At 40.5% G+C, this 24,733-nt stretch overlaps 1 protein-coding gene across 1 annotated transcript; it reads left to right on the top strand.

The window, feature by feature from the left end:
- Positions 1-20,548: 20,548 nt before the first annotated feature.
- On the top strand, positions 20,549-24,479 carry VGLL1 (vestigial like family member 1). Its single transcript, XM_075834373.1, has 3 exons — positions 20,549-20,759; positions 23,201-23,611; positions 24,406-24,479. The coding sequence occupies exons 1-3, from the start codon at positions 20,549-20,551 to the stop codon at positions 24,477-24,479; spliced, it is 696 nt and encodes a 231-aa protein (XP_075690488.1).
- The last annotated feature ends 254 nt before the right edge of the window (positions 24,480-24,733 follow it).

The raw sequence follows: 24,733 nt of genomic DNA, 5'->3' as shown, positions 1-24,733 counted from the left end.
GGGCATGATGCTTAGTTTTCCTGCGAGGGAAAAAAACACCCCTGCCTCCCTTTAAAATCAATGGGAGGCATTTTCGGATGAGTTTTGACTCTGTTTCCGCGTCGAAAGCAGCACAAAAAAAAAACTCTGTGTGTACGGGGCCTAAATGTTACATTAATTTGTCTCGCTGCAGCAGGGACATATGAACCGTATAGCAGCAGATGGTGATTGTCTGCCGCTATCGCGTGTAAATTGGTGTAAACGAAGATCGGCGAGGGACTATGGAACCATTAATGAAGTGTTGGTTTTGAGATGCGCCAGACTGTAGGACATATCCAAAAAATAATTCAAACTTATTAAAACTTACCTAGTGGTGCAAAGTGATCAGGGGGGGGGGGGGTTTAATGTCACTAGCTCTGGTGGTCTAGGGTAATGCCTCCTACCTTGGTCTAAGATGAAAGAGTAGTGCATATATATTTTCTGGTGGTTTAGGATAAAAATGGTGTTAATACCTGGTGGTCTTGGGGTACAAGAGGGTTAATATTTTATCCCCTGGAAGTCTAGGGTAAAAGAGGAGGTTAATTTCTGGCGGTTTAGTTACCTACCCAAGCTTGAGTATGAACGTTCTGCCCAATCTTCGGCAATCCTGAAACAGTCAGGAGATCTGCCTCTGGACTATAAGGTGACCTTTAGATGTGGCAGAATTGCCGCTGTAATTTACACTTCAATAAATGTGGACGGGATTCTGAAATCTCAAATACATGTGTAGCGGAAAAAGCTGCGCAATAAAACAAGCATGCTACAGATTATTAGGTCTTGCAAAAATGCTACCGATCAAGTCCATGACAAAATCCGCACATGGATTTCACCCTATGGAAAAAGTCCGCTACTTACCCTAGCGATTCGACAATACAAACTATTTAATATTTTTTTTATTTGAGATTCATTCAAAGTAATTCAAAGCTACTCATATGATGTCTCAGGGTGTTTTTTTATTTTTTCATAAATTTTTTTTATCTTTTTAGGCAGCATTCCGAGATAAAATGTAAATACTATTTATAGTACAGGAAAAATAGTAGAAGGACGTTGTCATCCTTTTCTTACGTTGCCAACGGAACACTATAAATAAGTTTACAAATGTATTTAATATGTAGTGGTTGTCACAGATATGATGAATGCCTGTGTATGCAGTTCCCTTATATACATTATAATATAGGTTTACTCTGCTGTAGCACATATAGTAGTTGTTGTAAGGCGTAAAAATACTGAGGGTATATTCACGTAGGCTGGCAGCGTGGTGCTCAGTAAAACTTCACGCATTTTACCGCAAGTTGCAGCAGTTTTGTGATGCAACGTTTTTGTCGCGTGTTTAAGCAAATTTAACTTTTTTTTTCCGACCACCTGAATACACCCTTAAGCAAAATTCACACAAACGCAGCGGTTTTTGCACATTGCAGTTCCATGCGTCATAAGTGTTTGGTGCGTGGCTGCGTGATTTTCGCGCATATGGCATCGTTATGACACTCTGTTTTTATGTTTAGAAACAAAAATGAAGGAAGTGCTTTTATTTTCCCCTTCATTTCTTGAACAACTGTTGACTTCAATGGGTGAGTGATGCGCGAAAGCCGCTCAAGTATAGGACATGTCGTGAGTTTTACGCAGCGGACATACGCTGCGTGAAAATCATGGACTGTCTGAACGGCCCCATTGAGTTACATAAGTCCGTGCGATGCGCTTGATTTTCACGCGCGTATCACGTACGTGAACTACGCTCGTGTAAATAAGGCCTTAAAGCCATATTTCAATCTCTTTAATGAATATCTAGCTGTGTTTTATTTATTAAAGGTAATGATATAAGCTGTTCTATATATATAATATCTCTTCTTGAATATATATCCCAGTAGGTGGATAGTTCATACATACATGTGATCGACAGCCTCTGTTTCTCAATATCACAGATTTGCATGTTGGCGTGCAAATGTATACCCCTTCTAGGTAAAATTCGCTAAGGGCAAACCCTCAAATAATATACTTGCATTCTTCAGTAAACTGGTTCTACCAAAAAGCAAGAGTGCAAGTATAGTGCAAACATCAGAACTGAGCAATGTCCAGCTTAAAAAACCTAGACTGATAATTGCATTGTATTCACACGGTGGGATTATTCAAAGGGTACAAAATCAATTCTGCAAGTCAACTACATCGATTACTTTTAAAGGGGTTATTCAGGTTTTTAAAATTGATGGCCTATCCGTAGTACAGACCTTCAGTATTGAATCGCTGGGGATCCAACTCTTGGCACCTTCGGCAATCAGCCTCCTCATTGCTTACACGGTTTCCTTCTCCTTCGTAGTTTGCACGGGCCGTGCGTTACATTTGTAGCGGCTGTTTAATGTATTGCACCACTGTCGCATTTACTTGAATGGGACAGGGGTGCAATGACAACCCCAACGGTCACTGTAATGGCTGACATTATTGGTTGTCACCCTGCATCCCCATATGGGAATACAAGGTAACTCAGAACAGGCTGGATAGAATATAGAATAAAGACTCTTGCATCTGGTAGCTCGTACTCCCACTGGTCCTGAGAAGTGGCCACACATGCACGGTTAACTCTTCATTGGAATTAATAGAATCTACAGAGACCTTTCAGTAGTCTGACCAACTCAGGGGAGAATAGCTCAGTAATATTGTACCCGATAAACGCCCTCCATTTGACGTTGTCTGAAATTGAAGGCATACCGAGTTACAGTAAGGCCCTATGATGGATGCCCTTTGACAAAGCAGAAGTTGTACATATCCATATGCATGAGACCTTACAGTTCACCTGTCTCTAATGGCTCAGATACTGCGCTCACTTTTGGCCGTGGCAACTAAGGGATTAAACGAGTGGGATCTCTCTCGTTACACTCAAATGTCAGCTGTATCATACGGCCGGCATGCTTGTCTTATGGAGCGGGCTCAGCCCATGAGCCCACTCCATCCACCCCCTCCCGACATCCACCATATATATATATATATACAGCGGATATCAGGAAGGGGTTTCTTTCTTTTCCTTACATTTCCATATCTGGTTGGCACCGTATATATATATTTACATATACTGAGCTCTTTAGTCCAGTGATCCTTGTTCTTTTTGTTTATATATAGGGGTTAAACACAGACTAAATTCAGTCATGCATTTTGGATTGTAAAATAGTTTAAAACACAAGTGTTGGTTTTGCAGGTTGACATCATGTTAGTGAGGTTAAGGTTGGCGAATTGACCTTGGCTAATTCTAAAAAGTAAATTTGCATCCATACTTAAAAAACTATTATATACAAAGAGTTTTTTGGCGCTAATTTTGACATGGAAACGCGTCGGAATCAGTGCTAAAAAAACGTCTGAAACCGGCTCCCAAGTTGTGAGATCTGGGAGCAAACAGTGCAATGATTCAGGACAAAAACTGCCATAAAAATATGGTAACACGTGGATTTATAAAACTTCAAATATGTATTAGACAATACCAGGTTGGACCTAGTCATTGTTTTCCGATACTTTTCTAGCAATAAATGAGTCGCGCTCGGGGCTATTCTGATGCCCCCAGCTCTTTTTCTAACACATTCATGAGAAAGGACTCTGTAGGATTCTCACTATTGCAGCTTTTATACATAAACTGTGTTGAATTTTCAAGTAGATATCTGACCAGTCCTGTGCGATTCTTTTTACTAAAATCAAAGCTCCAGAGTGGAACCACTTTTAATATTTTATTAGCATCCACATTATATGCAATTCTCTATACAATTCTATATTCTGAATTGTTATCATATTGAAATAATATATCAAGGGATTTCAGAGTTTTTGTCTTTTGGATTAGGTACAAACCCTATGTCGTGGTCACCTTCAGCAGCAAGTGGGATCAAGACATGAAAAGCTTATGATTATTTTCGTCTGGAATCTATGCCATTTGTCTTTTGCTATGGCACAAAAATAATGCACATAGTGATATCACAGAACAGAAATAATGTTCTTTCCTTGGTCCCCCAGTGACCTGCAATAAATTTTCCCAAGTTGCTCACCAAATACACTTCACCTCTGAGTATAGGCGTGCGTGCGTGCGTGCACATAGCAAATGCTTTGCCTTCTACCCTGGTAGTTACACCCATGAGTGGGGATAACTCCTGCCGGGATAGGGCTTGTCCACATTTAACCTGCATTTTTACCATCCGGAGTTGCGGATGGAAAATATGCAGCGGAATACAGTAGCAGAAAAGTGGGTGAGATTTAACAAATCTCATCCACACGCTGCATAAAATTTCCGTCCCGAAATTCACCTTTTGTTCTGCAGCATGTCAATTCCTGCTGCAGAAAGTGGACTAAATTGCTTAAAAAACGCAGGAAATGGTGCGTTTTTTCCGCAGCAAAATTTTCTGCAGCAATTTGGTTACGTGTGGACAAGCCCCTATAGGGCAATCTAATTTCCAGCCTTCCCAGCAATATTGTCAGCGGAAAAGAGATGCCATTTATGGCCACCCAGGCTTATAATCAGAATTACTTCCCTTTGTAAAGAGAATGATTCCAATAACACTTAATTAGTGATCCCCCCATAATTTTTTTTTTAATGGCTGCAAACGAAAGCTACACTTAGGCCCTGTCCACACTGAGTTTTTTGCTGGCAGAAAACTCTGCCTCAAAATTCCTTCAGGAATCTTGGGCAGATTTTGACCTGCCTGCAATTTCTTGCCACGATTTCCGCTGCGTTTTTTGCCCTCGGCCTTTGAGCGACACCGTCAAAAAGCGCAACGAAAAACGCTTTCTCTGCCTCCCATTGATTTCAATGGGAGGTCAGAGGCGTAACCACGGAGCATGCCGCTTTTTTCAATGGGAGGTGGTTTCAGACATTTTTTGGCGCTGATTCCGACGCGGTTTCTGCATCAAAATCAACTTGAAAAAAACTCTGTGTGAACTGGGCCTAATTTATGCCCTGGGACAAATATTTTTTAATAACATTCTGTAAAGGTAAACCTACAATAAATGGACAAGCTAATGATGAATTTTATATTGTAGGTCCATTTACCCTTTAACCTTTTTCCCCTTCATATAGGAAGATTGGAAATATTATGAGGATACTTAAGATGCCAAGCTGAATATTTTAAAGGTATTACAGCGTATGCTCTTGGGTGTAGCTCTTCATTAAAATGTCATTACCAAATGCAAATCCCTAAATTACAGTTGTTAGTGACTGCTATGCTGTGTAACTTAACTTGGAATCTATCCCTATTCAGTGTCTGGCGGGTACATCCCGGCAATTGTTACTTACAAGTTACCTGGATACTGTCCAGCATCGTAGTAGCATTCAGATGATATTTATTTTGCTAATGACTAATCTCAGAATATGATTGAAGTCTATTTTTACTCTCTCAGTCACTCCGAACACTCAGTTTGACTGTGCCGATGTTTGTGCTCATTAGTTATGTAATTTGGAGAAACTAACAGTAAGCGAGCAGGAATTCTAGAATGCAATAAAAGTCAATGACCGCATTACAAATAACCACCGAAATGCCCAATGAATGTGTAAGACAATAATGGGTGATACTTTGGAAGGTTTCTGACGTGTGGCATCTGTCTGTCATTTTAATAACATGCAATTAGTTCCTTTTCTGGCAGTGAAAATATGTGGCATAATATTTGCCGTTTCCACCTCCCTATGGTGTTTTCCAGACAATTAATTTCTTTGCCCATCTCCCTGTCCTTCTGTTTGTTTTTACTGCTTTTAATGTATTTAATAAATCTTCATTTGCAGAAGTTTTCAAGGATTTTCAATTGATGGCCTATCAAGTAAATGGGGCTGAGCTGCAATACCAGACACAGCTCATGCAGTGGCGCTGTTTCTGAAAAAGAGCAGCCATGTTTTTTTCATCTTAACATCCACTTAAAGTCACCCCTAAAAAGTATTTTTTCCAAACGAAACAGGTTTGACTTTGTCTTTCAGGGTACTGCAGTCTTGCCTTGTTACCTCTGAACCCACTCTGCTAAATTTTTCATATAGAGTTTTTTCTGTCAGACCAAATGCGACCAAAAATATTTGTTGCATGCTCCATCGGGTGCCATATGTACGGAAATATTTTCTACTAGAAGCAATGCTTCTTGGGGGAAAACCTCTGCACATACGGCATGGGGTCGGTACGGACTCCGACAGACAAAAACTCTAAAATCAAAATGTAGAAAGTCCAGCACTGCTTCTGACTAAAACATCAAATTTATGCCTTCTTTTTAAAAAAGTTTGTATAACGTCAGCATGTAAACTACACTTACACGTTTCGAGTCCCACAGGCTCTTACTCATAGAAATATTGTTGCTAAGTTAAAACAGTTTGGGATTTTCATTTTGGAGTTACTTGGAGATTGCAGTTTTCCAAGCTGTCCGAAAAACAACAGATCCCGATACAGATGTCGAATTGCGTTTACTCCATCTTTATTACGTTCTCTGTATGAAATGAAGGCATACGGAGGTACAGTATCGGCCATTGTACCTCTATGGCTCCATAGAAAACAGCCGTAATTCAGCCGTGTGCATGTGGCCAAAGGCATAAAAAACGACTCATTTAACTGACGCATATAAGGGTAAAACAACTAGAACAAAGATGTCAAGCCCTACTTCAAAACTTATAGCAAATATTGTAATAGAAAGTTCTCATCACGTGAATATACATCTATTTGTATTATATGTAACTTAATTATTAACTGTAATATATTATTGTAATTTAATTACTGTATTATATGAATATTATATGAATATTGATGAGAAACTATTTTGACTAGGAAACACAGCTGACATGAAGAAGATTTACATTGTACGTTATTTAAAGAAAATCATCTTCACAGACTTCTACGGAGCCCAACTGTACCTCTATATATATATAAAAAAAAATCATGGCGTCTTCCATGGGATGCAGTGTTACATAACTGTGCTTCTAGGAGAAGATGACCCCCGTACTATGGCAACAACGGCACATGTAATCCCTGGAACTACATACTACGGAGGCACGGGGACTCACTTGCCACCATACAACCTTCTGCACGTAGCTCACAAGGCCTTACCCAAAGCCCTTCCTGAAAAGAGTTATATGGCAATTGATGTAATGTATATTAGATTATTATTATTTTTTTAAATGCATAAAACAGTTGATCTTTTTAGTGTATTAGAGTGTATTAGTATGATCCTAGTCTTATAATCCAGTAATAAATCACTTTTTTTTATTCTTTTGTGTAAATTCAAAGAAGTAACCTCAGTTTACACGCCCTTGTATCATAGTTCACGTTCTTTTCCAGATAACATCGTGAAGTCTTGTTAATGTGGTTCATTTGACGGATTTGTAAAGCGTTTTAGGTGCTGTCATTCACCACTGTACAGATATCCTCAAGTCACGGACATGTCCTGGCCAGGTGGTGACCTTCGGTTACACTGGACACTCTTCCTACTTTACAGTCTTTGATTTGTTTTGAACAAAAGCTCCTCGCAGTAAAAGCTTGTAGCTCATTGTTCACCATAGCAGGAACCCAGCAGAACCCATGTTCCTTGTTCCTGGTTTTCAAGTTTGGGTGCATTTTATACATTCCTTGTCACTGGGTTGGAAACGCCTTTAACACCAGAGAGGAAGATCAGAGTAGAGCTGTCAGGTCAGGCATTGCTGCTCGGAGGATCACAGCTCACCTGTCTTCTCTGAGGACACTGAGCCAGTGTCGTCTCTAATACTGGAGCTGGAGCATCACACATAGGATCATGCACAGGAGTTTTACATGGAAGCAAAGTTCATCTCTACATATCTGAAAAGGTAAACTCAACCTCAGGACAAAGTTGTCCTAACTTGCAAACATACATGATGACACATGTAGGATGTCTACGATCTGTATGTGTGTTATGTGACCTGACATCCTAAGCTGATCATTTATGGAGCAAGTATTTCTGAAGATCCTATGAAGAGGAAATATTTTACACCTAGTAGAATTCTATTAAGAGATGTTACACATTATTAATATATTTGTTTTGCAGTGAATTGCATTTTTTTGCAATTTTTGCAGTACTTATTTAATGCATACTACCCAATTTGGGGGCCAGTTATGTATACAAACCTCCCAGAAACTAGAGATTTAAATGTAAGTTTTTTAAAGTGTGTGGTGACCGTGCGTTTCTAAAGCCATGGAGCTATAGAAGGACAAGTGCCACATGGTATCTGGATGTTTTACCATGTTTCATTGCGTTTAGTTCATTTTATTTTACATGCTCCTAGACTAAGCAGTGGCTTGTGAGCTTTACTATACAGTGACACACCGAGTCCATACGTAATATTGGAGCCATAGGCACTCCGTATGCTATTGTATGGTGCCTCTGTGTAGCAGAGTATCATGGAGATACGCTTCTAGGAAAGAATACTTCAGTAAAATGTCATTCAATGGAACACGGCGCGATGGTCGTTTTCTGAATGATTCCAACAGCAAAAACTCCATTTGCCTTCATATGGAATCTGAGGTATATGGAGGTGCAATCCATACACTTTTATGGGTGCTGTATTACAGCTCAGTACAACTTGGAGGTTGTACGGGGCCATATAGTCGTCTTTTTCTGGATTCACCGAATTCACCCACCTATTTACCCAGTGGGATTTCATGCCCCTTTTCGTAGGACTTGAATATGAAGCCTATGTTATACAATACAGCCATTCACGCTACCTTTTATTTTATTTCCATTATGTTCCCTAGTTGTCTGTATTGGTATTATATTTATCTCCATGGAGTCAATGGAGCATGGACAAATTTTGATTCATATAGAAATCCATATTTGATCCATATTTGTGGCTGAGCAAAGGGAGAAATTACGTCTGAAAAACACTGAAGCTTAAACAAAATACGGACGCAAGGTGGACATGAATATTGAAGTTAATATGGACAAAACAATCCATATTCCATGTATTTATCTTCACCTTACAACCGTCTATCAATACTTGAGGCTTCATGTGCTTATTGCTTGTCTTCAAAGAGCAGTAGATGGAAAGCACCAGAGATTTTAGGGGGCTTTTCGTCACATTTGTTCATCACGCTATTCACCCAGTCCAAACCTGACCACTTATTGCTTTGAACCTTTAGGGTATGTTCACACAGCTTATTTTCGGACATTTTTTGGGCCGTAAACGGCCGAAAAACGGTTGAAAAATCGGAAGCAGAACGCCTCCAAACATCTGCCCATTGATTTCAATGGGAAAAACGGCGTTCTGTTCCGACGTGCCGATTTTTTACGCGGCCGTTTTGAAAAACGGCCGTGTAAAAAAATTGCTGCAAAAAATAAGTGCATGTCACTTCTTGAGCCATTTTGGGAGCCGTTTTTCATTGACTCCATAGAAAAACAGCTCCAAAAACAGTCGTAAAAAACGATACAAAAAACGCGAGTTACTAAAAAAACGGCTGAAAATCAGGAGCTGTTTTCCCTTCAAAACAGCTCCGTAATTTCAGACGTTTTTTGTTAACCGTGTGAACATACCCTTAGGGTATGTTCACACTGCATTTGTTTGATGCAGAAAAATACGAGGCTGATTTCAAGAGAAAGCAGCCTCTGAATCCGAGCGTTTTTGGAGCTGATTTTCATTGCTTATTTGATCAGATTTGATCAGAGGTGTGCGTCCTTTAAAGGCTATGTACACCTAGGAACATATATATTTTTAAAATAAAGTAGTGTATCAGTGTGTTTGGTGCAACTTTGTAATTACTTTTTATTAAAAATAACTTCTACTTTTTCATATACTCCTGCTTTGTATCTTGTATACAAAGCAGCTGTATCATGTGCCGAGATCTGAATCCGTCAGGTCAGTGGCACTGACGGTTTCAGTGAAAGCGGGTGCTGCGTGTTATGAACTTAGATGTGATCCATAACAGCTCCATCCTGCGTAGCGCTGTCACTGTACCCGTCAGTCCCGCTGACCTGACGGATACAGGTTTCAGCGCACGATACAGCTGCTCTGTATACAGGATATAAAGCAGCTGTATCTCAAAAAGTAAAAGTTATTTTTCATAAAAAGTAATTACAAACTTGTTTCAAACACACTTATACACTCTTTTATATATATATATATATATATATATATATATATATATATATATATATATATATATATATATATATATATATATATATATATATATATATATGTGTATATACATATATATATAAATCGTTTTCAAGGTTGTACATAGCCTTGAAGTTCAACTACCCTCTCTAATTTTATTGGTGCAAAATACGCCATTATTAATATCGCAGCGCGTCATTATTTGTTATTTTTGTTAAACATAAGCCTCGTATATTCATTTTACCTTATGGACAACATAGAAAACCAATACACTATTATTATTAAGTATACAGTGATATTATATTTGTGATTTATATAAATACTGCCCAAAAATAGCTGCTCCAAACTCATTGCAAGTGTTTACAATGCCAAAAACTGGGATATTGGGATAAATGTGCCACCTATTGGCCGAACAATATACTGAAGCAGCTGCAAATCACTCAAGACCATGGAACAGTTATTAATAATAACTTAAAAATAGATAGCCTAAAGCTAGAAGTGCGCCAAATTTTTAAATGATTCGCACTCTGTTTGGTAGGTTTGGCACATCTTGGCGCATGTTAGACTCCATTCCCTTCTTTTATACCACCTATTGAGTGGTACATTTTAGACCACTATTTTGCACCACAAAATTGGTGCACACAAGTGATAAATCTGGCATAATTTCTTCCAAGTATTGATTTTGTCAGCAGTTTGCTTAGTGCCCTCAAAGATAAATAAAAAAAATTCAATAAGAAGTTAAAAAGAAGCTCCATATATTATAACAAATACATTATGGAACCGTATTATTCACTAATATAATGTTATTATTGGAAAACCTCTCACTATTAGGGGGGATTCACACGAGCGTGTATTCGGTCCGTGCGGGCCGCGTGGTTTTCACGCGGCACGCATGGACAATACAAGTCTATGGGGCAGTACAGACAGTCCGTGCTTTTTGCGCAGCGTTTGTCTGCTGCGCAAAAAGCGCGACAGGTTCAAAAACTCTGCGTATTTCGCGCATCACGCACCCATTGAAGTCAATGGGTGCGTGAAAATCACGCGCACCACACGGAAGCACTTCCGTGGGACGAGCGTGATTCGCGCAACAGCAGTGAAAAGGATGAATGAAAACCGAAAAGCACCACGTGCTTTTCTGTTTCCGAACATCCAAACGGAGTGTCTTTGCGATGAGCGAAGCGGGACAAGCGTACCGAACTTCACCGGGTTCGGCCAAACTCGTTTTGGCCGATCCCGGCAAAAAAATTATCGGTACGCGACGTCAGGAGATAGTCACTGTCCATGGTGCTGAAAGAGTTAAACTGTTTCAGCACCATGGACAGTGACTTGCGATCCCAAAATACATTAACCTGTAAAAAAACAACGAGGTTCTAACTTACCGATTACTCCTGTCTCCTTCCTGCAGTCCGACCTCCCGGGATGACACTTCAGTTCAAGTGACAGCTCCAGCCAATCACAGGCCAAGCACAGGCTGCAGCCAATCACAGGCTGCAGCGGTCACTTGGACTGCTGCGTCATCCAGGGAGGTGGGGCCCGATGTCAAGAGAGGCGCGTCACCAAGGACGCGTCACCAAGGACGCGTCACCAAGGCAACGGCCGGGAAGTTCTCGGTAAGTAGGAACTTTATCTTTTTTTTTTACAGGTTTTTCGCTGTTGTGTTCGGCATTCACTGTCGAGGGTGCTGAAAGATTTAGCTCTTTCAGCACCTTGGACAGTGACGGGCGTTGACAAGCCTCATCTCTATGATGCCGGCTGCGCGAAAATCACGCAGCCGCGCATCAGACACGCATGACACACGCAGCTGTCAAATGGTTTTTGCGCTCGCAAAACGCTGCGTTGTTTGCGCGCGCAAAAACGCAACGTTCGTGTGAATCTCCCCTTAGTATGAGCAATCTGATAATAACCAGCAACTTTCTGGGGAGTTTCAAATTCTCTGCACCTATTGGTTCCCCAAAAAAGTGTAACTGTTATACCAACTTTTCTCTGTGGATATGCCATGAATCTGAAGTGGGACAAAACATCCTAAACACAGATATTCTCATTTGTAATATACAAAGATGTTGGGAACAGACATTGAGATAGAGGAAAGACTAGATGCAGATTTTGGTCCTTTTTCAGCCATTGGTGTTTTATATTTTTTAGGTTAACTGCATTGCAAGCTCCACCATTAGTAATGTTCCCATACTGCAATTATTTCCAAAGATTTATTTTATGTTAGATGTGTCTAACATGAAGAATGGAAATTAACATTTTGTATTATTTTGAAATTTTTGTAATATTCCGACAGCCTATACATTAAATTGAAAGGTACTCTAGAAAAGAAACTGGGTATACAGGAAACTAGTAAGCAGCAATCAATGTCAAGCAGCAGCTGCAACAGCAAATTCAATTTTAAAGAGCATGAATAGAAAAATAAAAAGTTTGGATTTCACAACAACAGCACAAGTGGGAAATTGTCCGCCCTGCGAGTTGATAGAACAGGTGGAATTTTTCTGACACCTAACACCACAAAAGGACCCCAAAACTCTACCCCCTTTGTTTAATTATTACTTTATTTAGCAGACTGTTTGTACTACTAGGGAGGGAGCCTTGTGCTGCTGACAGGACTAAGCTTGACCATACACATTAGATAGCTGTCGGCCAAACGATCATTTGGCCAACAGCTATTGCTAATGACTCCCCCATACACATGCACGCTCGGCTTGGCTGCGGCTTATCTCCTTACAACAAAAGGATCGGACTTGTTGAAATGTCAGGGGAGAGTTGGGGCACCGCCATACAATTCAGATGGTTGGCCATTTTTGCAGAAATTGTTGGGTTCGGCTGACATACATCTAATGTGTTTGGCCATTTTAATGGAAAACAGATTTACATTCTTAATCCAAATTTCCCTTACGTCCCTTACAGCAGCACAGCAGCTCAGCAGACCAGATCACATATGATAGGCTTAGATACAGGTCCTCAGCAGACAGTATCACACATTATATTCTTAGATACAGCATCTCAGCAAACAGTAGCACACATGATAGGCTGAGATACAGGGCCTCAGCAGACAGTATCACACATGATAGGCTCATGGACGGATACAGACAGTGTGTGGCCCCCCTCGGCCTGCGTGCCTGCAAATCTTCTCATATTTAAAAATAATAATTTTCTCCACAAAACAGATGGAAAGTCATAACATCCCTTGTAGGCTAGAGCAGTGTAAGGGGTTAATGGTAACATCACTTGTGATCTAGGTAAGTGAAGGGGTTTATGGTTATATCCCTGGGGGTCTAAAACTGTGAAGAGGTTTATGATAACATCTCTGGTGGGCTAGTGCAGGGAAGGGGTTAATATTAAAATGGCGTGTCCGGGATAATGCAGTGTCTGTGTGATCTATGACAGATCTGCGGAGACTGAACAGGGGAGGGGTAAGAAAAGCAGCAAACTTGCTTTAAAACCCCCTGTGGTCTATTTCACTTTTAGTTTTACTTGGGAGGAGGATTTACTACAATAAACGGCTCGATTTACATGGACTATTTCTTTTGGTCGTGTATGTTTGGATGGTTTTGATTGTGATTACCCACACACTATTTTTTTTACTTCTTTGTGCTTGAACATTGCCCACCCACCTAAACTAAATGTTACTGTAATGTGACCAGAGTTCTCAGTAAGGAAACACCCATATCAGTGAACATTAGACATTCAATACATTAAGCAAGGCCTCAAGCATGCGGCAGACCCGTGTGTACAAAAGGCTCTGCTCTGGCTCCGTACTACTGAACCCTAGGTACTCCATGTGCCCTTATGGTGCCTCCGTGTGGCGTTGAATTCGGAGATATTCGCCCCTTTCTTATATGTAGTAATATTGCCAGGTGTATTTGGGTGACACATAGCAAGAATTCATAACCCTAAGGGTATGTGCACACGTAGTGACCAAAAACGTCTGAAAATCCAGAGCTGTTTTCAAGGGAAAACAGCCCCTGCTTTTCAGACGTTTTTTGACCAACTCGCATTTTTCGCGGCGTTTTTCGCGCCGTTTTTGCTGCGTTTTTTACGTCCGTTTTTGGAGCTGTTTTCATTGGAGTCTATGAGAAAACAGCTCCAAAAACGTCCAAAGAAGTGTCCTGCACTTCTTTTGACGAGGCTGTATTTTTACGCGTCGTCGTTTGACAGCTGTCAAACGACGACGCGTAAATAACAGGTCGTCTGCACAGTACGTCGGCAAACCCATTCAAATGAATGGGCAGATGTTTGCCGACGTATTGTAGCCCTATTTTCAGACGTAAAACGAGGCATAATACGCCTCGTTTACGTCTGAAAATAGGTCGTGTGAACCCAGCCTAAATCCAGATTGATGTTTTCTGAATAACTTGATGTTCACAGTTGCTCTGTGAGGATTGTCATTCTGGATTAAAATTGAAAAAGTAAAAATGACAAATCGCCGTATTTTAACATTTTATTTATTTTAAATGACTGTATTTTACTTCACAGCACAATGACCTATGCAATTCAATGGGGCTATTCACACGTCTGTTTTTTTCACGCAGCATTTGTCCGTTGCGTGAAACTCAATGCATGTCCTATTTTGGTCCATTATTTGCGGACCACGTCGCCCATAAAAGTCAATGGGTGTGTGAAAAACACGGACAGCACATGCATGACATCGGTGTGCTGTACGTGTTTTTCATGCAAGAAATGATGATAAAAAAAAAAGAGGAACACTGATGCCACACGGAAAGCACACTGATGCCACACAGAACTTAAAAGCATGAAATACGCTCCTTTTTTTTTGGGAGAGGCAAAACGGACACGCTCGTCTGAATAAGACCTTAATATGGGACCTTAGCCTGGCTAAATATTGATGAGGTGTACATTAGTTTGACATAAATGACTTTCCAAGTGCCAATGACTGCACTTAACAATGATCAAAAAAATCCAACATGGCAGATCAACTTTTCCACATGTATCTGCGTTCGGTCTGTGTGTGTCACACTTGTTCGTGTCACAACAGAAATGGTTTAAATAGGCCATTCAAAATCTATAGTGTATGCATCGACTCCACAAGGCACGGTTGGTTGCTTGTTTTTTGACAGGAGTTGTCTGGATCAAAGAGCAGCATTAGGGAGTCGGTTGGAGCATTAAAGTGATGAAGCCCTCCCTAATCTACACAACATCGGCACCCCAATTTGTAAGAAATACAAGATGGTGGATCACTAAAAACTACAGCCAGAGCTTAATGTCCGTATAGCTGTAGATTTGTCGAAAGAAACCGGTCATATTTTACTTTATTCAGTCGTTATAGATTTTTACTCTAGTGGAAGCAGACACATAGGGGGAGATATATCAAAACTGGAGCAAAGGAAAAGTGGAGTAGTTATTCATGGCAACCAATCAGATTCCACCTCTAGTTTTTCAAAGACCCATTGGAAAAGAGAAGCAGCAACCTGATTGGTTTCCTTGGACAACTACTCTACTTTTCCGTTGCGCCAGATTTGATACATCTCCCCCATTCTTCTCTGAAAAGTGTCAGACAAGCAGTGACTGAATCAGTATAGACGGCGTGTGTTTGCAGAACTCGCCCACAACGGGTTTTGTAACTCCTATTGTCAGCTTGTTAGTTTAACCTCTGTGTTCCTCAAGTGTTTAGACTTCAAACGTACTTTTCGTCTTGTCATGTGATTTTTGTTACCTTTCTATTACTGTTTACTAAGGAAAAAACTCTACTTTGCTGGCAACATTGGGAGTTTTGCAGGTTACTATGAAACATTATCAGAGTCAGTCGTCTAAATCTGGCCATCGACGCAGATAATGTTCCCAATATGACTGACTTGTTGTGCTTGTACCCATAAAATCTCTATGATAGAGCAGTCTGATTTCCTCCACAGGACGTAATTGGCTGACTAACACGTTACAGTATCTGATAAATTATCATTTTCAGACAAAAAAATCTTCATGCATATCTTAATAAAATGTATACATAACACTTGGAACCAGAAGCGTAACTTGAAGCTTCTGGGCACCAATGCAAAATTTGTAACAGTGCCCCTACCCCTTTTGAGCCCCCTCAAAGAGCTAATTCTGCACCCCTGTAGCAACGCCTCTGCTTGAAACTTATAAGTAAATAAATTCTGCCCTGTGTACATAATCGGCTATGTACATTTCCCTGTAGCTGCCACTTTTATCTTTTTCTTTTCTTACATAGTATAAGGAATAGTAATGAGTTATTAAAATTAAAGGGGTTATGTGGGGGCTAAAAACTATTAGCAGTGTAATCACTGCAGTATGTGGTACACTCGCTAATATACATTCCGGTCCCCTGTCGCACTGATTATGAGTTTTTAATAGATTTTTATAGCGCTGGCGGGGGGCCAGAAGTCCTAAATGATTAAGTCTATGGTACTAAAACAATTCTATTAGTTCCACTGGTCAGTGTAAGTATAAAACTTGTTTCAAAATTGTCTTGGCTCTTGTTGATCAAAAACTATGATCTCAGAAAATAATCCACTACCGGCTGAGAAAATAAATGTGCGACAGAACTTTGAAAACCATTCTCAGGGTATGTTCACACGCTGTGTTTTCAGGCCTATTTTGGGGCGTGAACGCTTCGAAATATGCCTGGAAAGATGCTAGCTAAATGCCTACAAACATCTGCCCATTGAATTCAATTGGAAAAACAGTGTTTAGTTCAGATGAAAACGTAGCGTAAAAAAAATGCCCCGTAAAAAGAAGGAGCATGTCACTTCTTGAGCTGTTTTTGGAGCTGTTTTTCATTGTGTCAATGGAAAAACAGCTCCAAAAAATGCATTAAAAAACTTTTTCGACTACAAAAACGGCTGAAAATCAGAGGCTGTTTTCCCTTGAAAAGAGCTCTGTCATTTTCAGCCGTTTTTGATTTTGCGTGTGAACATACCCTCATTGTTTTAGTAATCTTGCAGTATTTAACAAGCTGTGGCCGGATCCAACTTGGGTTGGTTTGGTGCTGATCTTTTTAGTCAGCTCTAGTAAGTTCTATGATAATGTTCTGCAACTGGTAATTGCGAAAAGTGAGAAAAGTGAGAAACATCGCTGCCTGGCTACAGAACAATGGTACTTCAGATTTTACAACACACATCTCTCCCTAAGGCCTTGTTCACATGCTGCAGATTTGTTGCATGTATTTTTTGAGCCAAAACCAGGAACGGAACCTGAACAGAAGAAATATATAAAGGAAGGCCTTGGGGTAAAATCACACAGAGTTTTGATGCAGTTTTTTGGTGTAGTTTTTTTTAACCAAAGCCAGAAGTGGATCTAAAGGAAAGAAAAGGTGTATAGAATGCATCTCCATTCCTTGGTGTCCACTCCCCTGTGTTTGGCACAAAAAACGGAGCCAAAAACCGCTTCAAAACTCTGTGTGTGGTCTTGGCCTTAGGGTCAGTTCACACGTAGCGTAAATACTGCGGATTTTCCACAATGGATTTAGTTCTGGAAAATCCGCAGCATATGGCCAGATTCACACGAGCGCGCGCAAAAAATGCAACATTTTGCGCGCGCAAAAGGTCCATAAAAGCTCTGTGTCATCAGCATATGCTGCGCGGATGCGTGATTTTCGCGCAGCCGCCATCATTATGACACTCTGTTTTTATGTTTGTAAACAAAAAAGCATGTGGTGCTTTTCTGCTCTCACTCATAGTTTTGACTACTGTAGCGCGCATCACGCGCGGCACACGGAAGTGCGTCCGTTTGCCGTGCGCGGTTTTCACACACCCATTGACTTCAATGGGTGCGTGATGCGCGAAAATCGGGCAAGTATAAGACATATCATGAGTTTTACGCAGCGGACATACGCTGCATGAAAATCACTGACAATCTGAAGGGCCCCATTGACTAACATAGGTCCGTGCGAGGCGGCTGAAAATCACGCGTGTTGCACGGAAGTATTATACGTTCGTCTAAATAAGCCCTAACACAGTAGCGGCAAAGTGGATAAGATTTGAACAAATCTCATCCACAAGCTGCGTAAATGCTGAGCGGAAAAAACGCTCAGAAATTGGCATGCGTTGCGGGTTTTTATTCCACAGCATGTCGATTTGTATTTGTGTAAACGCTGCTTATTTATTGAATTCAATGGGGAGGTAAATCCCGGATCAAATCTCAGATGTTGCGTTTTTTGCAGAAGAATCGCGACAAACAAAAATACATCTTATACTTACCCAGAAGCCTGTGTTTCTTCATCCAGGCCGGCCACCCATGTGACCGCTGCAGTCAATCACAGGTTGCAGCGGTCACATGTGATGAAACATCATCCCAGGTGGCCGGGCTGCAGGACGGCGGAGGGATATGTCACCATGGCTACATAAGGGCGGATTTACACCAACCTGATATACGTCCGTGCAACGCGCGTGATTTTCACGCGCCTCGCACGGACCTATATTAGTCTATGGGGCCGTGCAGACATTCCGTGATTTTCACGTCCTATATTTGTGCGCTGTTCGCGCATCACGCACCTATTGAAGTCAATGGGTGCGTGAAAATCACGCGCAGCACACGGAAGCACTTCCGTGTGACGCGCGTGATTCGCGCAACATCAGTAAGAGGTATGAGTGAAAACAGAAAAGCACCACGTGCTTTTCTGTTTACAAACATACAGTGTCATACTGAAGGCGGCTGCGCGAAAATCACGCAGCCACGCATCATACGCTGCTGACACACGGAGCTGTTAAACGCCACGTATTTTGCGCACGCAAAACGCACACGCTCGTGTGAATCCGGCCTAAGTATGAGGCTTTTTTTTTTTCAGGTGCAGTTCTCCGGAGCGGACATTCCGGTAGAAAAACTGCACCACAATTTGGTGCAGTTTTTCGTTCGGAATTCCCTGCAGTGCACAGGGGGAAATTATTACATTGTGTCTGTATGAAGCACTTCTATGTCCCTGCAAAAGCTTTGCCGACATAACTATCTGGCTAGCCGAGGGTGATCTAGGGGGGCAGCGCGGGGATTTTATTAGAATGTTGAACTTAGTTTGCTATATTTTATAAAGAATTGGCAATGTTGTCATTAATAAAGGGCAAAGAGCGGCTATAAATGTCCAGGGCCACTAGGGATTACTGTATTATTATGATCATCCATTATTTATATAGTGTCAGTCATGACTAGACTGAGAGTGCCCCGGCTGAATATCAAGTGATTGCCGCTATATATATATTTATATTTTATTTTTACACTTTTTGTTCACTCATGCGGGTCTTTGTACTGAGACAGGATCACAATCTAACTTCTAAATAGCTCAGGGACGGTTACACTTGGGCTAGATTCACACGAACGTGTCCATTTTGCGTCCGCAAAAAACGCACAGTTTTTCATGCATTGCAGTTCCGTGTGCCATCAGTTTTTCATGTCAGTGTTGGTGCACATTTTTTTTTCCTCAGCATTTCTTTAGCAACCGGTGCATGAATCACGGACAGCACACAGGTAACATTTCCGTGTGCTTCCCGTGATTTTCACGCACCCATAGACTTCAATGGGCGATGTGGTCTGCAAAACGAACCAGAATAGGACATGCAGTGACTTTCACGCATCGGATACACGTCTGAAAGCCCCATTGAATTGCATGGATCCATGTGCTGTCTGTTTGTTTAACGGACAGCACACAGATGTATACAACGTTCGTGTGAATCAGGCCTTAGGGTATGTTCATGTGGCATATATTCAGGCTAAAAAAAACTTTTCTTTTGCAAGCATATTTGAAGTTTGAGGCGTACTTTTGAAGCGTTTTTTAAAGTGTCAATGGAAAATTGTCAATGTCGCTTTTAAAAATTTGCCTCGTATGAACTACACAGCGTATTTCTTATTGAAATTAATGGGAAGCTGTTTGCAGGTGCATTTCAAGTGTATTTCGGAGCGCACTATGAGAGATTTATCCTCCAAAATATGTCAGGTGAACATGGCCTAAGGCCAATTTAATAGAAAGCCAATCAAAATATGTTTTCTAGAATTTAAGGTAAAACTGGAGTGCCCTATAGAAACGCACACTAACATTGGGAGAACATACAAACGGCAGATGTTACCTTTACTAAATTTGAACCAGTGGCCCTAAAACTGCCAAGTCATAATGCTAACCCATGCGCCACAATCCTAGTCTTTATGGTTACTGTAGGGTGGTATTAAATGTGTTGACACTGAAGCTGACTATTGCTATAAAATAAGCAGTTCTAATAATTATAAATGCGTGGAGTTATATTTATATAATTCCCTATACATTTATTTTCACCAAACATGGAATTGTATTCTTGTTTTATTCATCGCTCATAACTCCAATTATAGTTTGGATAGTTTAATTGACGAGCTGTCATTTTGGATGATGAGCTTAATACCATTGTCTGGTAAACACAGCAGATTGAACAAGACAGGACTAGCCTTGAGAATTTCCCATTGTGTGTTGAACAATGAATTGATCATGTTTTACAGAATAATAACTTTATATTTTGGTACCTAGGCATTGACCGGCTGCAAGACATGGAGGATCTGAGGAAGAGCCCAGCTGAATATAGGGCTAAAGAGCTACCTGTGAAGACGGAGATGGGCTCACGTTGTGTGGTCTTCACTTATTATCAGGGGGACATTAACAGTGTTGTAGATGAGCACTTTTCTAGAGCATTAAGGAATACCAAAGACCCACAGGACTTAAGCACAAAAAGCAGAAATGACGACTTTCTCCAGAAGAACCGTAAGTATCATTGGGTACAAATGTTATAAATATAATTTTTGCCAAGAGGAAAGGACCTGTCAGTCCAAAGTGTGGGCTAGGAACGAAACATTGACTCTGAAAGATGTCCTTGGTGAAACCAAATGCTTATTCTCTTCTCCAGGACTTGTAATAATAATTTCTGACAGCATAAAATAAAAAAGCAATAAACTTTTCAATATGCTACAGGCCCCACTGCTGTTGTCCGGTTCCCCTCCTGCCACTCTGTTTACTCGCTGGTGTAATGATGCGTTGTTAATAGGAACCGTGGCAGCCAATCACAGCTTGCTGCTGTGGCATGGGGAACCAAACACAGGGGGGGGAGCATCACTGTAAAGATAAGAATATTGAGTCGTTTATTATTTTTTCATTTTAGGCTGCCTGCTATTAATTTATTCACCCATAAAACCCCTTTCGCTGCCAGGACAAGTTTTACATGCATTTGATAAACACCAATAAAACCTAAATTATAAAATAAAAAAAATCTTATTATACCCCCGTACCTATATATTTTCTTAAAGAGACTCTGTCACCACATTATAAGTGGCCTGTCTCCTATATAAGGAGATGGGCGCTGTAATGTAGGTGACAGTAATGCTTTTTATTTAAAAAAACGATCTATTTTCACAACGTTAGGAGCGATTTTGGTTTATGCTAATGAGCTTTCTTAATGCCCAAGTGGGCGTACTTTTACTTTCGACCAAGTGGGCGTTGTACAGAGGAGTGCATGACGCTGACCAATCGGCATCATGCACTCCTCTCCATTCATTTACACTGCACTAGCGATATAGTTATATCACTATGTGCAGCTACATACACAAGCCCTAACATTACTAGTGTCCTGATAATGAATACACATGACCATCCAGCCTGGATGTCATGTGTACTCAGAATCCTGACACTTCTGACTCTTTTTTTGTGAGATTCCGGCAAGTGAAACCAAATCTCGTTTAGCTCCGTGATCTCGCGAGATTTGGTTTCACTTGCCGGAATCTCACAAAAAAAGAGTCAGAAGTGTCAGGATTCTGAGTACACATGACGTCCAGGCTGGATTTCATGTGTATTCATTATCAGGACACTGTAGTAATGTTGGGGTTTTTCTGTGGGCGACTCAGCACGGACGTGTATTGATACTCCTTACTTCCCTTTGAAATGGGTAAGACTGCACTGTTATAACTGCTCACTATTCTCATTACTGATCCTCCCGGTGTGACTCTCTCCTGACTTAATAGTACCCTTCATGCTTATATAACTGAGAGGACACTGCGGATGATCAGTATACAATCCACATGGATGTAATATACTATAAACACTTCTGTGGGTAGTATATACAATTTTGCGGCATACACCATTTCGTCTGTGTTACATAATATTTTCCTGTGCTGAATGACGTACCACAGTACTAGTACTAGAGTCTTCGAATGATGTGTTTTTAAATGTATGTTATTTTGTAATAATAAAATTGATATATTCTTATATACTCCGACTATATGCTCTATTCTTTCTTCGGTATGGTTCTATATTACGGAGCAGTCTATCCGATACATTATGGGGGGAAGTTGGCCTCTTAAACTTTACCTAGCCTGTAACCAATATGTGCTTGGAGTCTATTTATCTATAATTATCAGGACACTGTAGTAATGTTAGGGCTTGTGTATGTAGCTGCACATAGTGATATATCTATATCGCTAGTGCAGTGTAAATGAATGGAGAGGAGTGCATGATGCCGATTGGTCAGCGTCATGCACTCCTCTGTACAACGCCCACTTGGTCGAAAGTAAAAGTACGCCCACTTGGGCATTAAGAAAGCTCATTAGCATAAACCAAAATCGCTCCTAACGTTGTGAAAATAGATCGTTTTTTTAAATAAAAAGCATTACTGTCACCTACATTACAGTAGCTGAATATCATGTGCTTCATGCCAAGCAGCGATCCTACAGATCAGTACCCGACGGGTCAAAGAGGTTTGCGTGTCTGTGACTGATCAGTTGCAAATTTTTCTGGCATTGTAGATCAGGCAGAGCTCTTTATAAGCGCTCTGTGCAGTCACTATTGGAGCCCAGGGAGTTAGGGAGTTTGCTCAGGTGCCCATCCAGTTAGAGGTTGCACCCCTCACCTACCCTAGAAACAGCCCTGATCCTTTGTAGGCGGGCTGTTTTTTTTGCGCATTAGGTTACCTTTCTGGATTGAGATAATCTTGTAAATTCACCTGTTGTCCTATGTAAAATCACAGATAACATATAGTGATATCACTATGTCAAATTACAAACATTAGCTGTGCACAGTGCATTACTTTGCATGAGGGACAATGTACACAGTAAAAAGTACCTTTTAAAGTAATACAAATAGTTTTTCCAGTTGAGAGGGAATTGTGCGCCAAAGGAGAGTTTCATATGTGTAAATTCTTCTTCTTCTTCTCCTAGCAAATAACATGATGGTGGACGAATTCAACTGGACAAAACCTTTCCAAGCCGCCCCATCTGTTAGGATGACGTCTCCTGCATTATCATCACATTCCTCTCCATCCGAGCACTACTCTTCAGCTGTTTACCAGCAGCACCCGCAGCATCACACTCAGCCTTCGGATTTGTGGCATTTCCACCATTTTGGACCTCCAAGCCATGTTAATACTGTGTACCATCACCCCTCTGTCTCAGAGTTTCAAATGGTGCCAGGTTCTGATGCAAAATGTAGTTCATTTCTCAATCTCCTACAACCTGAGAGATATCCAGGCCCTTTGCAGGAGTCAATTTCAAAACCAGATCTCCTCCCATCAGCAGCTGCCGGGTCGTCCATACCCGAAAATCTCAACCAGAGAACGAACTCACAAACAGGTAACAATCCAGATTCATAGAAAGTGTTAAAGGAAACTTCCACTTTTTGAACAACCATTTACTAGATTCCATAGTTACAGATAAAGTTATAAATTCGTTGCAGCACTTATCATATACTGATTTTTGGTTCCACACTCCAGTCATTGGGTTACTCTCACCATGGTCTAAAGCTAAATTCAGGATTCTGCTGGTTTGTTGTTACCAGAGAGCAGTGGATTGTGGGAGCTAAGATGATCATTACACAGTTGGGGTTAAACTCTTAGGTCACATGTATGACAGCAAGGTGTCGCTAAACTGCTGTCTGTTTCCATTGGCAACCAGCAGAATCTCGTGTACATGAATGGAGAAAACAACATCAAATAACTCACAGTCAGTACTGGACAGTACATTAAGATAGCATGGATATTTTATAAATCGGCAGATTGCAGTTGTATTTTCTTACTCTATGAACAAAGATTCAAGAAATAGTGTCCAGGTATTTGTAAGGTTAGAGACTTCATCATTATTAGTAAAGGTCTTTCTGGTTCCTTTCATCCCACCACACCATAACCTTGCTCGATATAACTTGTGACCATGTCTTGGTGGTTGGAGGTCTCCATCGCGCTTTTGCCCAGAGTTCTTCACTTTTTCAGTGCATTAAAACTATTTTGTCGTCTATAAAGGATTATTGTTAGCTCATTATTTATGCTGTCGTGATTTTCTAAAATATCTGATCTTATTGTGGGACCTAAGGCCTATAGTTTTATTAATGAATGATTGCTTATGATTTATGATTTCATTTTTTTTATTTTTAGGTCTTCATCCACAGGATAGAAGAAAAGAGTATTTCCATGGACAAGAAAGAAGGAAGGATTTATTCTTTTATTAGATGTTATTTTTTGTTAGTTTGTTACTAAAGCAGCATTTTATGCTTAATGTGTTTTAATTATTACTGAATGTAAAAGGACATTGTGCTAAAAAACAAAACTTTAAAAGTTATTCATATTTTGTAGATATGTTTCCATGAATAACTCTGTGAATAAAGTTTTTTTTATGTTTAAAGGGGTTATGTGGGGACCAAAAATTATCAGCATAGGCCCCGCTGTACTCTATGTAATTTACTGTAGCAGTAGTACAGCGATT

The sequence above is a fragment of the Rhinoderma darwinii genome, chromosome 8 (genome assembly GCF_050947455.1).
Source record: "Rhinoderma darwinii isolate aRhiDar2 chromosome 8, aRhiDar2.hap1, whole genome shotgun sequence".
NCBI lineage: Eukaryota > Metazoa > Chordata > Amphibia > Anura > Rhinodermatidae > Rhinoderma > Rhinoderma darwinii.
The sequence above is the reverse complement of the archived record's forward strand: the minus strand, read 5'-3'. Positions and strand labels throughout refer to the sequence as shown.

Bases quoted from the DNA above. Each gene is read 5' to 3' on its own strand.
- VGLL1 (XM_075834373.1), top strand. From the start codon at position 20,549: ATGGAGGATCTGAGGAAGAGCCCAGCTGAATATAGGGCTAAAGAGCTA. The intron at 20,760-23,200 runs GTAAGTATCATT...TTCTTCTCCTAG, and splicing joins CGACTTTCTCCAGAAGAACC to CAAATAACATGATGGTGGAC. The intron at 23,612-24,405 runs GTAACAATCCAG...TTTTATTTTTAG, and splicing joins GAGAACGAACTCACAAACAG to GTCTTCATCCACAGGATAGA.